Consider the following 21,665-nt stretch of genomic DNA (forward strand, 5'->3'; position numbering starts at 1 on the left):
CGAGAGGGGGGGGGCGCTGGTGCCTTTTCGAGCTCCTTTTATAGGTTGGGCCACACCCGTTTCGGCGGGAAGTGGCAAGAAGGGCGCGAAGCGCCCTTATTGGTCTGATGTTGCATCAGCCCGCGCTCGATAGGCTGTGCAGTTGCCGCAGAACAAGCCAATGAGCGAACGAGCCGTCTCGCCTATGGCTGTGTACTGCTGCAAATGCACTTTACAAAAATACAAAATTAAGGATAATTTTTTGCTTCAGTATTTCGTGAAAAGAGACTTTTCCCGTAGCGTCTTAGCTAAGACGCAGTACGAGAGAGCTCTCGTAAGAGAACAAGACTTTAACCCTCTGGGCTTCTTCGTAAATGGGTCACACTTAGCTTCCTCCCGCCCGAAAACGGGCGAAGCCTTAAAATTGTACTTTACTTTTTCCCAGGATAACCAATCAAATATATTTTTGTTCTATAATGTTTTCTGATTATTATTTAGAATTTTTAGATTTTTTTATGATACTTTGCATTAATTATATAATTTTTATGAGCTATTTTTTCCATTAGAATTAATATATCATTTTTTATTTTATATTTATTTTTAAAACAAAATTCAATAAATGCAGCATTTCACATCAAAATAGAGTGCCAGCCTAAAAAAAAAATGTTCCAGGAGAAGAACTTCATCTAGTGGCTTTAAAAAATAGCCACTTTTGTGTAATGTCCTGTACCAGCCTGTAGGCTGTCTATAGCTTCCTATATATCCTATGTAGAAAGGCTATTTGATTCCTTTTGTTGTTTTAGACATGATTTCTCTATCTTATTCGTTTTTTTTATTTAGATATACATTTAGATATTCTAAAAGATGATTACTTTATTTTCTTATACTTTATTTTCTTTCTTAACTATAGCATTTGGTTAGAAAGGGAACACAATGTGTGTGTGTGTGTGTATGTGTGAGTGAATGTGTGTGTGTGTGTGTGCGTGTGTGTGTGTGTGTGTGTGTGTGTGTGTGTGTGTGTGTGTGTGTGTGTTGCATTTGAGCGAGAGTCTCTTTTTGTATTTTTTATTTATTTATTTTTGCATATTCTCAAAATTTGCTGTTGCAGTCTTACCAGTCTCTCTCTTTCTCTCTCTCTCTCTCTCTCTCTCTCTGTGTGTGTGTGTGTGCATTTGAGCAAGTTTTTTTTTTCATTTATTGATTTTATGTGGAATATTCTACAAATTTGCTGTTGCAGTCGGCAGTTTATCTGTGTATGTGTGTGTGTGTTTGTGTGCGTGGGTGTGTGTGTGTGTGGGGGGGGGGGGGGGGTCTTATTTGCACTCTTGATGTTCTAGAGTGTCACCCCTTCATTGCTGTACACTTTTTTTCAGCACAGTTGCTGATCTGTAGCTTGTACCACCAAAAGTTTCTCTGAGTTTTCCTATTTTTTTGTATTTCCCATTCATTTCCTATGTCGCCCGTTTTCGGGCGGGAGGAAGCTAAGTGTGACTTTTTTTTTACGACCCTTTAACATATCAGAATCATCTCCTTGATTTTTTTGTGTGTTCATATAGGTAATACAACAAAAGTCACCAAGTTTCATACCCATCCGATGAAGCAAAAAAATTTAACATTTCAAAACGTTCAAGTTTTCGCCCGTTTTCGGGCGAAGAAGCCCAGAAACACAGCGCACATCTAACATCAACAACGTACACAGAACTGAGGCTTAAATACACACGTCACCGATGATAATCAACAGAACAGGGAACAGGTGTGAAACTAATTAGAAACTATGGCAACAAACTACCAACTCAGGAAAAGTCTGTGACAAAGAAAACAATGATTAGAAGGTAAACTGGGGTATGTTTCCAAAAGCATTGTTAGCTAACTATGGTCACAAGTTCCACTGAACTATATTGGTAACGACAAAACTTGCGACCCTAGTTGTTTTTGTGAAATGCACTCCAGAACAAGAAAATGCCTGTGACATTTATATGGATTTCTACCAAATAATGGCAATTCAGTGCATGGGTTTATATGACCACAAATAACCTGACTGCATCTTCATATGCATGTCGTAGTGGTTACTACTCATTGGTTTAAATGTTTGCAGAAAAACGAATAATTTGTCACCCTATTAATAAGTTGTGCACTTGACAAATTTTTAAAGCTGCCTGCCATCTTGTAGCTCCCAAGATCCTAGTTTGGATATGCAGATGTCTAAATGAGTATTAAATTACAGTGATTATTAAACACGGCCATTAAGAAAAGATTGGATATGGGCATTTAGACACAAGTACAGTAATTAGATATGCACCATATAAAACCACATGTAAAGGAAAAATATCAGATCTCATTCTCTTTTTGATGTTTACATGCATGCAAAATTATCTGAACTGTGCCTGATATATGATTTATATTATTTTTTTAAAGTCAGTGTTTACATGAATGACCTGTTCTTGGTTGACTCTATGAATATTAAAGTCATTCATACGGTGCTTTACAATGAATCGTCTGTCTTACGTAACAGCTGCAGCATTACTGTGGTCTGACAGTGAGGTGCCACAGTTACCAATACTGTTATTTTCATTCACATGCACATGAAAAACGTGCACAACATCATCCGCCGAGAGCCAAAACTTTGTGACCATGGTTACACTGAGTGAATAAGTTATGTGGGTTGTGAACAGGTTGTTAAATAAACTACCACTCCAAACCAACCATAATGAATCACTATGATAACTGCGGTTTTGTGTCTGTGTTTGTTGTGTAAAAACAAAGGTGATGAAGAAAGTCAAGTTTGCTGCTTAAGGCTTCAGGTTTATCTGCTTTGTTTGTTGTTTGAGATTAATTCATTGTCTTTGTTCCAGGGAAGCTACGGATCTGAAGTGCACAATAATGAAAAACTGTCACTCGCGAAAATTGCCTAGGTATCTGAGGGGGACCCTTTCCCCATGTTAAACAATTTGATGATTCAGATAATCCTTAAAAATCAATTAGAGAGCAGAGCATTCAGGCCTCCTAGCAGCTCAGTTATGACTCACAGGTTAGATGTCATGCTGCGGTGAAATAATAACTGAAGGTTCTACATCAATGCATACTAGGGAAAGATTGACAAATGCAAAGCACACAAATTGTACAGTAGAAATCATAATTCAGAGCACATAATTAAGCGTCAGTTTTACCTTTTAATGTTGCTTTTTTTAAGACCTTCATGGCATAGAGTTGTCCTGTGTCTGAACCTTTGATTTTTCTAACCAAGAACACCTGTAAAATAAAATGTAAGGTAAAAAAAAACAAAAAACAAAGGATGTTAAAAACTACATATGTAATTTTGCTTCTCCCAAAATGTTTTAAAAAATAAGTGTAAGTTCGTCTAATATAGGCTATATAACGTTCTAGCTGGATATGACAGTAACACACATCACCGCAGATAAGCATCTGAGTATCTCTTTAGCAAGCTGACACACAAACTGATGCAAATGAAACTGAAAGTAAGTTGCAGATGCTAAATACACTCTTATCTTTGTAAAAAGTAGTAAGACTAGATTATTTTACCAGTGCCACTCTCTCTCTCATTCTGTTTTGATCTAGGGCTTGATGATAAATCAAATGCATCTCATATTGGTTGCTTTCATTGATGTTTTTGATTGACGTTTCATTGAATTTGCATATAGCATAGGAATTGAAGATCAGATTTAGTTTTCGTTTTGTGAAAACACATTTAGTGTAAATGGAACCGTTTTAACAAATGAGATAAATATCAGATTACTAAAAACACACCAGTTGTAAACAAGTCCTTAGTCAGTGTCCAGGGGCAGTCAAGCTCCAAAAAAGGTGGTAAAACACCATAAAAGAGGACCACATTTCCATATGACAGTATATGTGAAATAGTTTTAAGATGACATCTTTGTGTAAAGACTGACAGATATTCTTTACATGCTCTAAAACTGCCTGTGCAGCCAGCATTTAAAGGCATCAAGGCAAAAATTTCAAAAGTCTTCTTCACATACAGCTACAGTATCATGTGACTTCTAAACACAACACAACCAGCTAAAGCAACATCCTAACTAACACTGAACATGAATGATTAATCTAAAATATTCTAAATAGGAAGGAACTCATATAAATAATCTAGAAAAGTCAACACACAATTGATTTCAGAGGAATTTGGCATTAGCATGTTGCTAAGCTAACAATGCAGTACTCTATTAAACATTTATTTTAGATCAATGCATAGCATGCTGCGACTATCTGCTAAAAAAAAAAAAAAAAAAAAAAAAAACAATGTGATGCTATCTTACAATTTCTCCAAAAGTATCTCTGATTGTGCAGCCTACCTTACTAAATGGCCCATGTGTTGATCATGCAATTATAATGTGCTGCCTTCAAACAGCTTACTATTTTTTTAGAACAAATAATTTCAAATTGTGTAATGTAAATCATGAATCTGTAAAGTTCAACTGAAGGGTTTAAAAGGACACTGAAAATGGTTTTACATCCATTACCCCAAAACTCCATTTGCATTAACTAAAGTAGATCCAAACAAATGACATATCTAATTTTAGCAATCGATGAGTATGCATTATAGTTCCAAACAGAGAAAAAGTCAGATGCAGCATTTTCAAAGCTCACCTTTCCGTAGGAGCCCTGACCCAACACCCTGAGCAGCTCAAACTGCGATGGGTCTGCTTTCTCAAAGCCCTCCTTCACATGATGGCTGATATCAAACTCCTTTAAGATGCTGTCATCCTGAAAAAACAACAGATGGCATAAGGGAAATAAACAAATGTTTTTGCCATAAAGCAGTGTGTTTGAAAATATTTGGTGATATGATGCCAGCTGGGATTATGAATAACAGTAATAAACAGGTCAAGGAAAAGTGTTCAGATGGTGTGATCATTAGTGTAGAATTTCATTGCCATATCCATTTATGCTGTGCTTTTTTGCAAAAGTGCGTAATATACAAAAAATTAAAAATAAAAAACAATAAAGAATCACAGGTCCATGTGGAACCTGCAGAAAGCTTGACAGATTTCAGCAGAATTTAGAAAACCTATCATTTACAAAGAGCTACATGCAACTTGTAATTGACTCTTTGTTTAAATATTTTGGCTAATTTGATAATGCTCTAAACCTTGCGTTCTTGTGGTGCGACTGACACAGAAGAGCATACCCGCAAGCATTCGGTGATATGGAGAGACACAGGGGAGACTCTTGACAAAGGAATTGTTGAATAAAGTCATTATTTTTGTTTTATTTACATACAAATGTATTCTTGTCACTTCATAATGTTATGGTTGAACTACTGATGGCAGATGGACTATTCTGACGATTCTTTTCATACTTTTCTAGACCTTGAAAGTGTAACTTACTTGGCAGTCTATGGGACAGTCACAAGGCTCCCGGTTTTCATCCAAAATATCTTAAATTGTGTTCTGAAGACAAATGAAGCTTTTACTGGTTTGGAACAACATGGGTGTAAGTGATAAAATGGTAAAATTTTCATTTTGGGGTGGAGTATCCATTTAACTACACTAAAAATAATTAAAATTTTATATACATTTTTTTATAATTAAAAATCATGGATTAAGTTTCAAACTCTTTTTTTTCAGTTTGTCTAGAAGCAAATTCCGTCCGAGGAAAAAAGAAAGAAAAAAAAAAAAGAAAAAAAAAAACAGTATCTTGGTTTGACACCAGCTTATTATTTGTTTAGAACAAATACTGGCTAGCTTCACTTTAAAAATGTTACTTTTAATTTAATTATACATAACAGAACATTTAAAACATTTTTAAAATACATTACTGTCACGTTCGGGAACACAGGAGACGAGAGATCCAAGTGCAGTGTGAGATTTATTGGGTAATCGCAAATCAGAGTCAGAACAAGCCGGGGTCGTAACCAAACATCAGTCCAAAACAGAAACAAACAAACAAACAAACAGGATCAGGATCAGGAACAGGAACATGAAAACTAGGAACGCGAGGAAACCAGATGATGGAAAGTAAGGACTCCATGAAAACAATTGGAAACAGACCGGATTATATAGGCAGGGTAATGACTATCAAATGAAGACACCTGAGTGCAATTAACAGGAGTGCAATTACTGTGATGAAGGGACAAGGCTTTGTGGGAAATGTAGTGCCTACGGTGAGGTGCCTATGGGGAAGTGAGACCACTAGTGGAGACTCAGGGAAACAGAGACCAGACAGCGTGACATTACCCCCTCCTCCACGGGGCAGCTACCAGATGCTCCACCCGAACCCAAGAACAGACCAAAGAACACAGAGACCAGGAGGGAGGTGGACCGGCAGAGGACCAGGGGGAGGGGTGGAGGGCCAGGTAATATAGAGAAACAGAGACAAGAAGTGCAAAAAACAAAAACAAGGAGACCAGGAGGGAGGTGGACCGGCGGAGGACCAGGGGGAGGGACGGAGGGCCACGTAATAGAGGTTCAAAGAGACAGGAGGTGCCAAAAAACAACAACAAAACACAAGTCCAGGGGAGAACAGAAAGTTCAGTGGCCCAGGGCCGAACCGACAGAACAGGAATCCAGGGTGGAGCAAGGTAGAATTGGAGCCATGCGGTTGAGTCAGAAACCCACCAGGGGGCGCAGAAGACCACCACAACCATGCGGTCGAGAAAGAAACACACCAGGGCGGCGCAGAAGACCACCACATCCGTGCGGTCGAGACAGAAGGCCACCAGGGCGGCGCAGAAGACCACCACCACCGTGCGGCCGAGACAGAAGCCCACCAGGGAATCGCATAAAACCACCACATTCGTGCAGTCGAGACAGAAGCCCACCAGGGCGGCGCAGAAGACCACCACATCCGTGCGGTCGAGACAGAAGCCCACCAGGGCATCGCATAAGACCACCACATCCGTGCGGTCGAGACAGAAGCCCACCAGGGCGGCGCAGAAGACCACCACATCCGTGCGGTCGAGACGGTAGCCCACCAGGGCGGCGCAGAAGACCAACACATCCGTGCGGTCGAGACAGAAGGCCACCAGGGCGGCGCAGAAGACCACCACCACCGTGCGGTCGAGACAGAAGCCCACCAGGGCATCGCATAAGACCACCACATCCGTGCGGTCGAGACGGAAGCCCACCAGGGCGGCGCAGAAGACCACCACATCCGTGCGGTCGAGACAGAAGCCCACCAGGGCATCGCATAAGACCACCACATCTGTGCGGTCGAGACAGAAGCCCACCAGGGCGGCGCAGAAAACCACATCCGTGCGGTCGAGACAGAAGCCCACCAGGGCATCGCATAAGACCACCACATCCGTGCGGTCGAGACAGAAGCCCACCAGGGCGGCACAGAAGACCACCACAACCGTGTGGTCGAGACAGAAGCCCACTAGGGCATCGCATAAGACCACCACAACCGTGCGGTCGAGACAAAATGCCCAGCAGGGCGGCGCAGAAGACCACCACAACCGTGCTGCCTTTACAGTGTACAAGCCTAGTTAAATATAATAATATAAATATAAATACATTTACAGTACGATTGCTCCAAGGTAAATTAATAAAAATGAATACCAATTTAACAGTAAAAACTGGTAAAATTCCTTTACTCTGTAAAACTGTAATATATATAAACCGTGATCTTGGGTTTTACACTATGTGGGTGGAGTGGAGTGTGTTTTGCATCAGCACTGATTGTTTTATGTGGGCGTCTCCGCTGATTGTTCATTATCACCAGCTGCCACTCATTACCCTTCCCTATATATTGCCCTGTCTAGCGTCTTGTGTTTGTCAGAGCGTTGTTAGTCATTTCCGTTTTCTCATGTTCTGCCTTCCTTGTGTTTGTATTCTCGTCGTTGGATTGTCCTGTCTTCCTGGAACCCCGTCCACTCCATCTCATCCCCGGATCTCATCACTTACCTTCAAGGCTCTTCCCTCGCAGTTCTTGTGTCACACTCTGTGTGAGTGGAAAACTGTGAGCTCTGCCTTTTCCTGAACTTCGTATTCCAGTCAAGATTCCCAGTATCACCTGTCTTTGTGTTTATTGTTTGTATTCATTTATTAAATATTCAAAACTCGCACTTGCTTCCTCCAACACATTGAAAATTCATTACAGAACGCTCTGACCAACTATGGAAGCAGCGAGCACCACTTCTCTCACCGACTTCATCCATCACAGCATCACCCGTATGGATCAGCAGCAGGAGAGTATTGTCAACACCAGACGTACGGTCCAAGCGCTGGTGACACAGGTGTCTGAGCTTACCCAGCAGATCCAACAGCTGACCTCTCCCGCTGCGCCACCCGCCCCCCGGGACTTCCCCGATGACCACTTCCGACCCGAACCTCATCTTCCGGCGCCGGAGAGTTTTCTGCAGATTTCTGCAGAACATTCCTAACCAAGTATTCCATGCACTTTTCCCTACAGCCTCGCACCTTTGTGACGGAGGAGTCCAAGGTAGCATTCGCCCTCACTTTACTCTCCGACAGCGCCGCCTTATGGGGGACAGCGGTGTGGGAGAACCAGCATCCATACTGCACCTCATTCCACTCCCTCTCTGTAGTAAGTAAGTTTGAGGCTTCTATCGGGTGGGATCTCCGCCAAGAAGTCCTCAACAACATCATCGACTCTCCTTCCGGTAAAACTGCGGTGGGGCAACAACACTCACACCTGTCACGCCCTTCTGGATTCTGGAGCCGAAGGTAATTTCATTGACAATGTCCTTGCACGTCACCTGAACCTTCCTGTCCTTCCCTTATTATAGGCACGAATATTATATATTATTATACTCATTTATCTAATTAATCTATATGCACAAAGACAATACGACCCTTTTGTCCCCTATTTGTTTTAAAATTTTGATGAAGAGAGCGCAAGTTGCTGCAGCTGCGAGGAGGAAAGTGATGCACGCGTACAGGAGTGATTAACAGTTAGCGGCACTGTGTACAAAAAATACTCCGCTACACAATTATTTCGTTATTTTCGCGTAAGCTTATTAGTGTTAGCGTTACAGAAAGGTCTGATTTACGCACTGTTACAACAGTCATTGTTTTGTTGTTTTTTTTTACAATGACTTTTGAGTTCATGATTTTAATGTTGTTTTTTGTTGTGGTATATATACATACATATAAAATGTATGTATATATATATAATGTATGTATATATATGTATATATGTATATATATATATATATATATATAAATATATATTTATATGTATATATGAATATATATATATATATATATATATATATATATATATATATATATATATATATATATATACAACAGTTTTTGGAAGTGAAAAAAAAAATCACACTTGATGTTTCTTTTAATTAAAATAACTAATATTATAAATAATCTAGTTTTCTTTAATATTATGTACATTTTGTTACATGTTTTTACATTATTTTAGTGTCATGCTTGTTACAATGACGGTGTTTTGTGTGTATGACATTGTGTTTTATATATTATTTACCTCAGCTTTTAAAGTGGATGTACAAAACATTATGCATATACATATTTATATATTTTTAAATGTTGCTGCTGTTTTTTGTATAGTAAAGTTCTGCCAACCACAGCTTAGTTGAATATATATTATAAATAGATATATAATATGGGGCAGCTGTGGCCTGATGGTTAGAGAATCGGACTTGTAACCCTAAGGTCACTGGTTCGAGTCTCGTTATTGGCAGGAGTTGTAGGTGGGAGAAGTGAATGAACAGTGCTCTTCTACCTTCTATACTCATGGCTGAAGTGCTCTTGAACAAGGCACTGAATCCCCAGTTGCGCGCTGGAGCAAATAGCTGCCCACTGCTCCTGGTGTGTTTGTGTGTCACGACTTATATTACAACCCGAATTCCGGAAAAGTTGGGACGTTTTTTAAATTTTAATAAAATGAAAACTAAAGGAATTTCAAATCACATGAGCCAATATTTTATTCACAATAGAACATAGATAACGTAGCAAATGTTTAAACTGAGAAATTTTACACTTTTATCCACTTAATTAGCTCATTTAAAATTTAATGCCTGCTACAGGTCTCAAAAAAGTTGGCACGGGGGCAACAAATGGCTAAAAAAGCAAGCAGTTTTGAAAAGATTCAGCTGGGAGAACATCTAGTGATTAATTAAGTTAATTGACATCAGGTCTGTAACATGATTAGCTATAAAAGCTTTGTCTTAGAGAAGCAGAGTCTCTCTAGAGAAGTAAAGATGGGCAGAGGCTCTCCAATCTGTGAAAGACTGCGTAAATTTTTTTTGGAAAACTTTAAAAACAATGTTCCTCAACGTCAAATTGCAAAGGCTTTGCAAATCTCATCATCTACAGTGCATAACATCATCAAAAGATTCAGAGAAACTGGAGAAATCTCTGTGCGTAAGGGACAAGGCAGGAGACCTTTATTGGATGCCCGTGGTCTTCGGGCTCTCAGACGACACTGCATCACTCATCGGCATGATTGTGTCAATGACATTACTAAATGGGCCCAGGAATACTTTCAGAAACCACTGTCGGTAAACACAATCTGCCGTGCCATCAGCAGATGCCAACTAAAGCTCTATCATGCAAAAAGGAAGCCATATGTGAACATGGTCCAGAAGCGCCGTCATGTCCTGTGGGCCAAGGCTCATTTAAAATGGACTATTTCAAAGTGGAATAGTGTTTTATGGTCAGACGAGTCCAAATTTGACATTCTTGTTGGAAATCACGGACGCCGTGTCCTCCGGGCTAAAGAGGAGGGAGACCTTCCAGCATGTTATCAGCGTTCAGTTCAAAAGCCAGCATCTCTGATGGTATGGGGGTGCATAAGTGCATACGGTATGGGCAGCTTGCATGTTTTGGAAGGCTCTGTGAATGCTGAAAGGTATATAAAGGTTTTAGAGCAACATATGCTTCCCTCCAAACAACGTCTATTTCAGGGAAGGCCTTGTTTATTTCAGCAGGACAATGCAAAACCACATACTGCAGCTATAACAACAGCATGGCTTCGTCGTAGAAGAGTCCGGGTGCTAACCTGGCCTGCCTGCAGTCCAGATCTTTTAACCTATAGAGAACATTTGGCGCATCATTAAACGAAAAATACGTCAAAGACGACCACGAACTCTTCAGCAGCTGGAAATCTATATAAGGCAAGAATGGGACCAAATTCCAACAGCAAAACTCCAGCAACTCATAGCCTCAATGCCCAGACGTCTTCAAACTGTTTTGAAAAGAAAAGGAGATGCTACACCATGGTAAACATGCCCCGTCCCAACTATTTTGACACCTGTAGCAGAAATCAAAATTGAAATGAGCTCATTTTGTGCATAAAATTGTAAACTTTCTCAGTTTAAACATTTGCTATGTTATCTATGTTCTATTGTGAATAAAATATTGGCTCGTGTGATTTGAAAGTCTTTTAGTTTTCATTTTATTCAAATTTAAAAAACGTCCCAACTTTTCCGGAATTCGGGTTGTAATTTTTTACCATTTTATTGAAAATAACAGAAATCTCTAATTTACTTCTGTTCTGTATTGTTTGTGTGAGTGAGTGAGTGAGTGAGTGAGTAACAGTAACCAAGGAGTGTAGCGATGGGTCAGTTGTGTTCCAAATGCAGTCATCTCTCAATAACAGCCCACTCTCTCTCTCTCTCAGTGGGTCTATGCCAGGTACCCCAGCAGTAAGGGTGGGCGACAGTCTGTAGAGGGGACAGTCTGTACTGCCACAGTTCAGAAATTTGCTTGTGAAATCAGATGCTGAGCACAGCTGAATGATGCACCCGTGTTGGGACTGACACAGCTCAGAGACACAGCTTAATCCGTCTTATGGCACGCCACACAAACGAATAAATAAATGTGCAGCTGCGTTACATAACTACAGTCCAGACCGGGCCACTCCTGTGACGTGATGATGAGTACACTGAGGATATGCAATCTTCAACCTCAGCACTGAGGCCTGATTAACAATTCTGACAGCTCCGGTTGAGCTACGCACATAAAAGCCAAGCCATCAAAAGAGCCTCATGTCAGCTCCTCATGATGGTCAGCAGAATATAATGATGAGTTTTAAACTCTGCTTTGGTGATAATTCACCTTTGGATGATGGTTATGGAAATGATACAGCAGAGACTGGGGCTAGTTGTCACATGGGGAAGTTTAAGAGTTGTGGATTGTATAAACATGTGACATCTACTGTATATGACAAATCTTGAGGAATATTTACAGTGTGACAACTAGTCCTGGACTCGCCCTTCTATAATCAAATAACTCTTATAGGCTGAATCCAATTTAAGTGCAAGGAAATGATCTATCAAGATTGATTTTGAATTTTTCACTTATATAAGAAAAAAAAACAGCCTTCCAGTTGTCAACAAACCAAACAGGCTTTTCAATTTTGTTTTCAATTTAGGATTCGGCCTGAGTGGTTCCATTTTCAGACTCATCTCACAAAATAATTTTGTTTTGATCGTTCAAAAGCTGTGCTACTGCAATCAAAAACAAAGAGATACTAAATTCATTTTATTTTGCTCAACGGGGGTCAATAAACACCCATTGTGAATTGTATGACATTATAATCACTCCTCAAATGAAGTCTGTTTCAAATGACAGGCAGCAGTTATGCAGCCTTCTAAGATAATTACTTTTGGCCATATTCACATTTACTGAGTGACAGTGTGTTTAATTTAGTTTTATGTTAAATTGTTTGGTTTTCTTTCTTTTCTTTTTTTTACATTTAGATGTTTCTCTAGTTGGGAGTCAGTGGGAAAAAAAAGTAAAATTATACTTTAGCTTAGCTAATGCCAAACTCCACTCAAACTAAGTATCCCAAATGTGCTGTGTGTATGAAATACAGAATTTGATACATATAGCTTTAGAAAATTAGTCACTTACACAATTCCTTTAGATGTAACTATGGCTCATTTTGGAAAGTCTTGAAAATTAAAAATGATATGAATAAATCACATATAAATACTCAGTGGGACCAGCTCTAGATATAGATGGTGAACCCTGTCTAATCACATCCCTGGATATTATCAACAGCATGATGAAAGTGAGGTGGTTTGACCTGATCTGATGTTCAGATCTGATGGGTTGCTTGATGGCTTAGAAATAAAGGGCAAAAAAGGTGAAGGTTAAAATAGTACATTTTAATGTGATATAAACCGGGTGCTAAAACAATTCAGGACAGTGCATGCAGATAAACAACACTTCCAGCAAGCAACTTATTTTTTTATTGTTAGTTTTTATTCTCCTACAATACCAGTACCAAAAATCTATTTACATTTTACTGCAGTAGACTGCTGCAGGACTGCTGTGATGGTACTGTAATCTAAAGATGGATCTTGAAATATTTCAGTGTGGTATAGTAATATCATACAGTAGATGCTCTGCACCAGCCTACACACTAGACCAGCTTCTGTCTGTGCGTGAGAGCTCACAGTCTGCCACAAAGAGCATGTAAACTCACTTTATCAAATAAGAATAGTCCTACAGCACAAGCAACACAGTATGACATTGTTATAACAAGCTAAAATAAAATAAAATAAAATAAATCTAAATACAAATATCCAGTAATCACTGTTTTATGCTCACCACAATTCAAATTTGATACATTTTTAGTCAGAATTCCAGTCCTTTGTGTCAAAATGAAGAAAAGCTGTACACTGCAGAGATTTTACAGTATATGCTTTTGATGAATTTAACCCACATTGTTGTATTATTATTATTATTATGATTTTGTTTATTATTATGATTTTGTTTTTAATAATCCTGCTCAATAGAAGAGTTCCTGGGGAAACACTATATGTTTCTGCACAGAAATGACCAACAATCAGAGAACTTTGACCAGCAAATTGCATCAAAAGCTGAAAGAAGTGGACTCTACTTGGCCAGAATTACATTTTTTAATATTAACTAGATTTTATACCTTGCCTAAGGAAAAGTCTTCAGTGTAAAAGCTTGAGTCTTCAATGTAAAACTTTATGATTTTGTTTTTCCACCAGGTGAAAATCACATGCCAGGTGCTCAGAAAAGTAACATAACAGTCTACTCTAGGTTTTTCACATATAATAGATATTAATTAGTATAAAAATAAATATAGATAATGATATAGAATGTGCAGTGATGGATGTGTTTTCCTGCATTTACGAACTGCTTTATCCAGGCAGAAATTATAAGATAGATGTGCATGATATATTTTTACATGATCATGGATATATTTTACACATTTATACAAACTAAGGTCAAAGCTTTCAAAACAATTAGCACAGCCATAAAAAACACTCTTGTTTTAGTTCAGTTTCACTTCAAAATTAAATAGTTTTCAGTCAACACATCACTGTCAAATCATTGCCCTCAGAAACACTAGAGCTTTATTGTCGACTAAGTACTCTATTATTTCACTTTATTATTATTTTTTACAATATAATTCCCAGTAGTTCTTGGCATGTACATATTTTTTTAGAAAGTCATTTTTGCTGAAGTAATCACCTGCCATTTGAAAACAAATGCATGTGTCATAATAAAAATCTATAGTATCTTTGCAAATCTGACACGTGACGATCTGGACAGCATTACATAACCTGATATGGATACAGATCTGTTAGATCCCTATATTGAAATAAATGCCTGGACTTTAGCTTAGATTTGACTTCAGCTCGTGTATAAGTAGATTAGCCATATGATGAATTGTTAATAATCTACACGTGACCCTGAATACAGAATGATGAGAACAGAATTACAAAAAAGGATTACTGAAATCTTGCTGATATGATATGGCAATACTGTAGCTACCTGATATCATGAACATAATGAATTTTAAATAAAGAAATAAATCAGGCCAATATATGTGTCTAGTACAACAACAAGGAGAGAAAAAAAATAAAAAATGTCCTTTGTAAATGGATGCAAAGTCATTTGTGACCTTTATATTCTCATCTTATTCTCTATTCATGTCCATATTTCTTCGATTCTGTAAACACAGATTAAAGATGTTATTACCACAGCAGAAGAATGTCATTTGTTTCATGAAAATATTGCTTTGTTTATGCTACCTATGGGAACTGTGAGCAATTGTAAATTTCGTAGTGACTCAATTAACGACTCTGTATTTTTAATACCTACATATAAACAATGAGACTGAATAGGTCAGATAAAGACCTCAAAAACTGAATGGAGAATAAGAGGTTAAAGAATAATGCCTTGGAGGGCTAATTATCGCCTTCATGCTGTTCAGAACTTTTTTTTTCTTTTGCCATTCTTCTCCTTTTTTCACCTCAGGTTTACCTGTTTTTTTAGCTTTCAGTTTAAAGAGACAAATATAATCACTATTCTTCCTGTGCTATCTGTCTATACTAATTTACTGAAATTGAATGGTTGATATTTTTGGTGTTTTTGTAGCTGAAATGGTCTGATGGGAACCACATGAGGCACATCAGAGATTGAGCCTTTTCCTGATTGCTTAATATCCTCCTGGCACAATTATTATTATTATTTAAATATAATATATGTTACATAAACGCCTGTCTCCTGTAGATTAAAACGAGTCTCACTGATTCACTGGCTGAAAGCATGTTAAGGGATGAGAACAAAAATATGTGGGTAGTTTACTTATAGGTCTAGGACAGCGGTTCTTTATCCTGTCTCTCTTGTTTAAAGCACCTTATTCAGATAACCAGCTCGTTAGAAGAGAACTCTGTGAATGAACTGTGTTCCGATTGTCATGTTCCCTACATAGTGTTTACTGCTCTCTGCCCCCTGCACATGGGAAATCGACTGAGATTTTCTTCACTTAAGAACACAGAATTGCGCTACACCACTGCCTGCAGTGTCTTCACACACAGACAATACTTGCTATAGAAGTGTGAATGGTTTTTTAACCATAATCATGAGATCTGCATAGAAATCATGTTTCACTTTTTTCGAACTGGAATCATGGTGGAATATCCTGTGGAATATCCACTTCGCAGGGCACTTACAGTCGAATGGAACAAACCCCTGAAGCGGGAAGAGAAAGATACAAAATGTGCAGGGGTCGCAAGTACCACGCTCATCTGGATAAACACCTGCCTGGTCAGTCTACTCTGTCTGGAAAATTTGATATATTGATATTTTGATATATTTCTTTCAAACAAAGCATTAAAGTTTCTATTACACTGTGGTTCTCAACCCACGGCCCATCACAAATTCAAATGGGGCCAACCATGATGAACACAATGAAAAAACAAAACAACTTTCAGTTATTAAATTAATTTTTCATATATTATTTTCATATGTGAGCAGACCTGTACTCATGTAATTAACATTACGCATTTAACAAACACTTACAAGTGCACACTTGGCAGAATTCAATTCAAATATAAATAATCCACATGACCTTCATGTTTGTAAAAAAAAATATATATATATATATATATATATATTAAAACATTTTCTTCAAACAACAATGATGTTTACTCCAGTGAGGAAATCCATTACCTGTTTTTGTTTTATACACGTTCTTTTAGAAATGTTTTTAATTGTAAACTGTGCTTGAAAGGTGCATACATCTCTCCTGATTTAGACAAGATGACTTTTTCAATAGAAAAAGCAATATTATGGATAGAGGACTCATATTTTAGCCAGAACGAATACTTTGAAGTTAAAAACATTTAGATGGATTTCTTTATTGCAAACAAGCACTGTTTATTATAATGCTTTTTTACTTCACAAGAAGTTAATTGATGGACTGGAGTAGTGTGGATTATCGTGACATTTTATCAGCTGTTTGGACTCATTCTGACGGCACCCATTGACTGCGTTTGTGAGCAAGTTATTATTTCAATTTCTCCAAATCTGTTCTCATGAAGAAACAAACTCATCTACATCTTGGATGGATTCATGGTGAGTAAAATATCAGCAATTTTTCATTTTTGGTTGAACTATTCATTTAAAATGATCATAAATCAAAAACCACAACACTAAAACCCCAATGCAATATATTGCATGTAAGCATCACATTGGGCAGTAAAGCAGTTGTTTGCTATTACATCATAGACTGACATCATTCACTGACCTTTTCATCTCGCATTGTGCAATGTTGATTACTGACCTCACATTTAATTAAACATGTCTTCTTATCATTTTACCTCCACATGATTGCTTTTGCCAAACCTGATGACTTCAAAGCTAAGCTTAGTGATGGGCCTAGCACTAACTAAATTACTCCAGCCCTTTCATTTCCGGCCTGTGTTATATGCAGACTGTACTTATCACTGGTGTCTAAATATGATCAGCTCTCCGGGGTTCTGTGACTGCAGACTGTCTTTATCTGCAGTAAAGGTTACCAAGACCTTCTCAAAACACTGTGAATGAGCATCTAAACTCCTAATGCTCAGAGTTACTGACATTTCAAATCTAGAGTTCATATATACATTTATTATAGCCTGAGGAACATAACCTGAAGCAGGTGAATGAAGGACATCTATTTCTGCTTCTCTAATAGACTCAACGTGTCAGACGTCTAGAGCTTAACATCACTATCATTGACCATGTTTGCATGCACATAAAAATTTGGTCATGTATGTGTCCTGTAAATGCACTGATCTGATCAGCATAACTTGATTAATCCTCTAGAAATATGAAATCAACTGACAATGGGCCCTTTTCATAGACTGTGGTGTTTCAGCAGTCGTCAGCTAAGTAAAACATGTTTGTTTCTTTACTTTGAAAGTCGTGAAAACATTGTGAAGTTCTTGTTTTGATATTTGAGCAAAATGTGAATGCAAAATATATATTTGAAGTGGTCTCCCATTGCTATTCCTACCCAACTATGATGACTTCCGCTCCTGAGAAACACGGAAATGTGAAAAGGGTCCATATGCTGCTTGTATTAATCTGAATTCTGCATCATGTAAACTGCTTATCTGAACGTGGTTTGGGCTATGGAGAGTTTTGAAAATATCTATCAAAGAGACATATTTTGGTGCAGTAGTTAGTTAATTTGGAATAGGCAGATCTTGAAGCTCACATCTTTTCAGAATATGGATCTTAATGACAATAATGAAGGCTAAATGTGATTATTTACTTCGTAGAGTACAGTACATGCAGTACTTTCCTAATCTAATAATAAACAGCATATGGATTTACAATATTTCAATCATAGAACATTCCATGACCCATCATTACAAAAGGCTGTGTCTAGAGTTTTGTCAGGTTCAGTGGTGCATGTAGCTTTAAACCATCAGAAATTCATTCAAACATTTAGCTGCTCAACACTGAAAAGGAAAGCTCAATTGCAAAAAGACAAAGTAAATTTAATCCATGAAGAAACAAAAACTAACAAGTGCTGAAATTACAAGCTAGTATCCACACACAACACACAAACCTTTCCATGAGATGCTAAGCTGAACTCGATTTTTATACAACCTGCTAGCCTAAATGTGTTCTATCATTATCATTCCAGACACACACATCAGTTTATTGTACAGGTATCAGAAACAACAGACATAAAAGTTGTGTCCATTTCATCATCCAGTGGACATCCGGGCAAGGGCACAGATGCTTCTTGGAATGCAACTCTTCTGAGTCCTTAACTATTAATACTGAGAGACAGGTTTGTCAGGTTAGATCTTTGTTGCCAGCAGACATTTGAGGGTTCAGCAAAACCACCACAGGACTGAATGACCAAGGGTCCACAGCTGTTAGAAATCGAACCAGGACATGCTGTTGTTTACTGCTTCTACTTGTGTCTAGATTGATGTGTACTGATTCTGGTGAGAATCTCACTGCAGTTGTTCTAAAATTGTATAATAATAATTAAATCAAATGTATAAAAGTAGTTCAATCTTGAGCCTAATTATACTTAAAAATATATGTTTGCATTATACTATTAAAAAAAAACATTCTGGAGTAAATACTGAATGTTGTGGATGGAAGAACTGGCAGAACTATATACAGTGTCATTGGTAAAGGCATAATGTGGAATCATTTTGAAGATTATATTAAATAGATAACTCTCAATCTACCTGATAACATTTTATTTTTTAAATACAGCATAAACGAATGTGATGGTTTATGTGTAATACATTTATGTAGTTTTACCTATAAACATGTCAAATATAGTGCAATAAAAAAGGTTAAAAAAAAAAAAATGTTTGTTTGTTTTGTTGCATTGTCAGTGTCGAGTCCCAATCAAATAGGGTCCCAAAAGCTTTATAAACCAGTGATGAAATGCTCCTGTACATCACAGAAATTAAAAGAAACTCTTTCAAAACTATTATAGCTTTGGAAAATTCACCTGCTGCAGTTAACCCCATACAATATATGCAACGTGTAAAGATACACAACATACAACAGGAAACAATTCATACTGTAAGGACAGCAGTGGGATGTTTTTAGCGGATTCTTTGACCCCGTTAGGATCCTTCAGGGTGGGTTCCAAATTATGGGGAATTCTCTAGGCTACACATTTCTATAGGCTAGCATCTGCTTTCTTTGACTAGTTCAGTTCAGGCTGTTTCAAACCCAAACCTATGAGAATATGATTTACATCAAAATACACTGCATGTTTGATGTAAATAACCAAAAACGATCTTTGTTTATAAATCTCGGCAACACCGAACACTGAAATATTTCCCGTTGCGTTTCCACATTTCGCAATTCATCACAACTTTACACAGCGAGCGTCAGATTTCGACATTGTTTACAAGCACTCCACACCTTTAATTCAAGAAATAAGACACACAGCTTGGTGAACGAAGCAAATTAAGTGTCACCTACCTCTAGTTTGCATAAACTCGAGCTTTTGGATCGCGACTTTCTGCGCAGGTACACGGAAAACCATCTTCTCACCGTAAATTTGCGCATATTCGTATCCATTGTACCGGCTCGCCTGCTACTATCCTCAAACGACAATTTATCTGTCCAGCGTTTAAATCAAGATCAGCACAACAGTGGGGATTTACAGTCGCCTCCCCTCCACTAATCCATAATGCTGATTTATGAGGGGGGAGGCCATGACAGAGCCAAACCTGCAGGTTCTGGGACGTTTGCTCGCTGTAGTTCGGCTGTGGCTCGGCGTAGATGACTGGAGCTGTCCTCCTCAGAACCACCTTCACACTCAACTGTAGTCAAGAAGCTCCCTCCCCAAACACTGAGCTCCTTAAAGCTGAACGGTGTCATTCTTTATGTTTATATTGTTTATTCTATCTCAGCTAAATATGCTGAGGGGACTATTAATAAGCCATCCATATATTAATGCCCCTGAAATAAATAAATGCTGGGACTCTATGGTGCTATGCAACCAATGCTCTGATTGTTGGCTCAGCATTGAGTGATTTTGGGGCAGAAGAACTATGTTTTTCTAGCTAATGGAAAACTGGAGGAGTGTTTAAAAAACTTTAACTTCTGTATTTTCAGAATGTGTGACCCTGGACCTCAGAACCAGTCATAAGGGTTCGTTTTTGAAATTGAGGTTTATACATCGTCTGAAAGCTGAATTAATAAACTTTCCATTGATGTGGTTTATTAGGATCAGACAATATTTGGCCGAGATACAACTATTTGAAAATTTGGAATCTGAGGGTGCAAAAAATTAAATAAAAACAAAATAAATATTGAGAAAATCACCTTTAAAGTTGTCCAAATGAAGTCCTTAGGAAAGCATATTACTAATCAAAAATTAAGTTTTGATATATTTAAGGTGGGAAACGTACAAAATATCTTCAGGGAAAATATCCTAATGAATTTTGGGATAAATTAATAATCAATAATTTTGACCCATATAATGCATTTTTGGCTATTGATAATACAACTGTGCTATATGACTGGTTTTGTGGTCCAGGATCACATAAGTACTTTTAACTTAATTAAATTTTTCAAATCTGAGGGACAACCTAAGCTTCTGTGGACTTATGGGAAAGCTATGTGTACTGTGGTTTTGCGTTTTATAATCTCAGTGGATGTGGTTGGTAACCCAGATATTGTTTGTCATTCATAAATACTGCATTTGAACATCCTCATCTGACATACTGCTTTTTGCACAGGGTAAGATGGGGTAGGGTGCTACCAAGAAGACCAAGAAGATTTTTCTCTTGACTATAGAAGGCACAAAATCTAATCTCAACATTTTGATAAATGGCTAAATTCTCATTAATGTAAAATACTAAATCATTTTACAACAAGGATCTAATTTAGTCTTTTTACTTCAAAATACAAACTTTAATTTTTACTCCACAAATCTAAAAGAACTGATATGTCCATAGATCCCTCATAAAAAATAAATTAATAATAATAATAATAAGAGAAAATTAAAAACAGACAAAAAAAACAGTGTCATGTAGTGTCAAAGATCACTGTTTTTCAGAGACACACAATTCGGTCAGTTAAGGTCAAAGACGTTTTGAATGACTTAAGCTTGCAAGTGTTGATGTTCAGATGAAATGGCAAAATTAAAAATAGCATACTGTATCTTACAATAATATCAGAAGGCATTCATAAGTTCTGCTAGGAATTCCACCATTAGTAAGATGGCCTCTGTGAATATTCTATAACAACTAAATTAGCAAATGTTTCTATTTATTTACTGTAATAACACATTGGCTGATGCATCATCATCCTATACATGCTAAACATAGAAATACAGAAAGTCATTATTTTTCAAGCTGCATTTGGTGAATTACTGTACGTATTCAACGACAAGTTTACCTAACCGAGAGAGAGAGAGCGAGAGAGAGAGAGAGAGAGAGAGAAAGAGATGAAAATTGCATTAATGCT

At 37.7% G+C, this 21,665-nt stretch overlaps 1 protein-coding gene across 1 annotated transcript in view; it reads right to left on the reverse strand.

Annotated features, from left to right (window-relative positions):
- The window catches only part of rps6ka2 (ribosomal protein S6 kinase, polypeptide 2), a 66,311-nt gene extending 46,302 nt beyond the window's left edge, over window positions 1–20,009 (reverse strand). The window contains exons 1-3 of the mRNA XM_059566794.1: window positions 19,671–20,009; window positions 4,597–4,713; window positions 3,147–3,228 (exon numbers count right to left, since the gene is read on the reverse strand). Coding sequence (XP_059422777.1) covers window positions 3,147–3,228; window positions 4,597–4,713; window positions 19,671–19,769 — 298 coding nt within the window. The 5' untranslated portion in view covers window positions 19,770–20,009. The remainder of the gene's footprint in view (window positions 1–3,146; window positions 3,229–4,596; window positions 4,714–19,670) is intronic.
- Window positions 20,010–21,665: the final 1,656 nt, after the last annotated feature.

This window comes from Carassius carassius, chromosome 14 (assembly GCF_963082965.1).
Source record: "Carassius carassius chromosome 14, fCarCar2.1, whole genome shotgun sequence".
Taxonomy (NCBI): domain Eukaryota; kingdom Metazoa; phylum Chordata; class Actinopteri; order Cypriniformes; family Cyprinidae; genus Carassius; species Carassius carassius.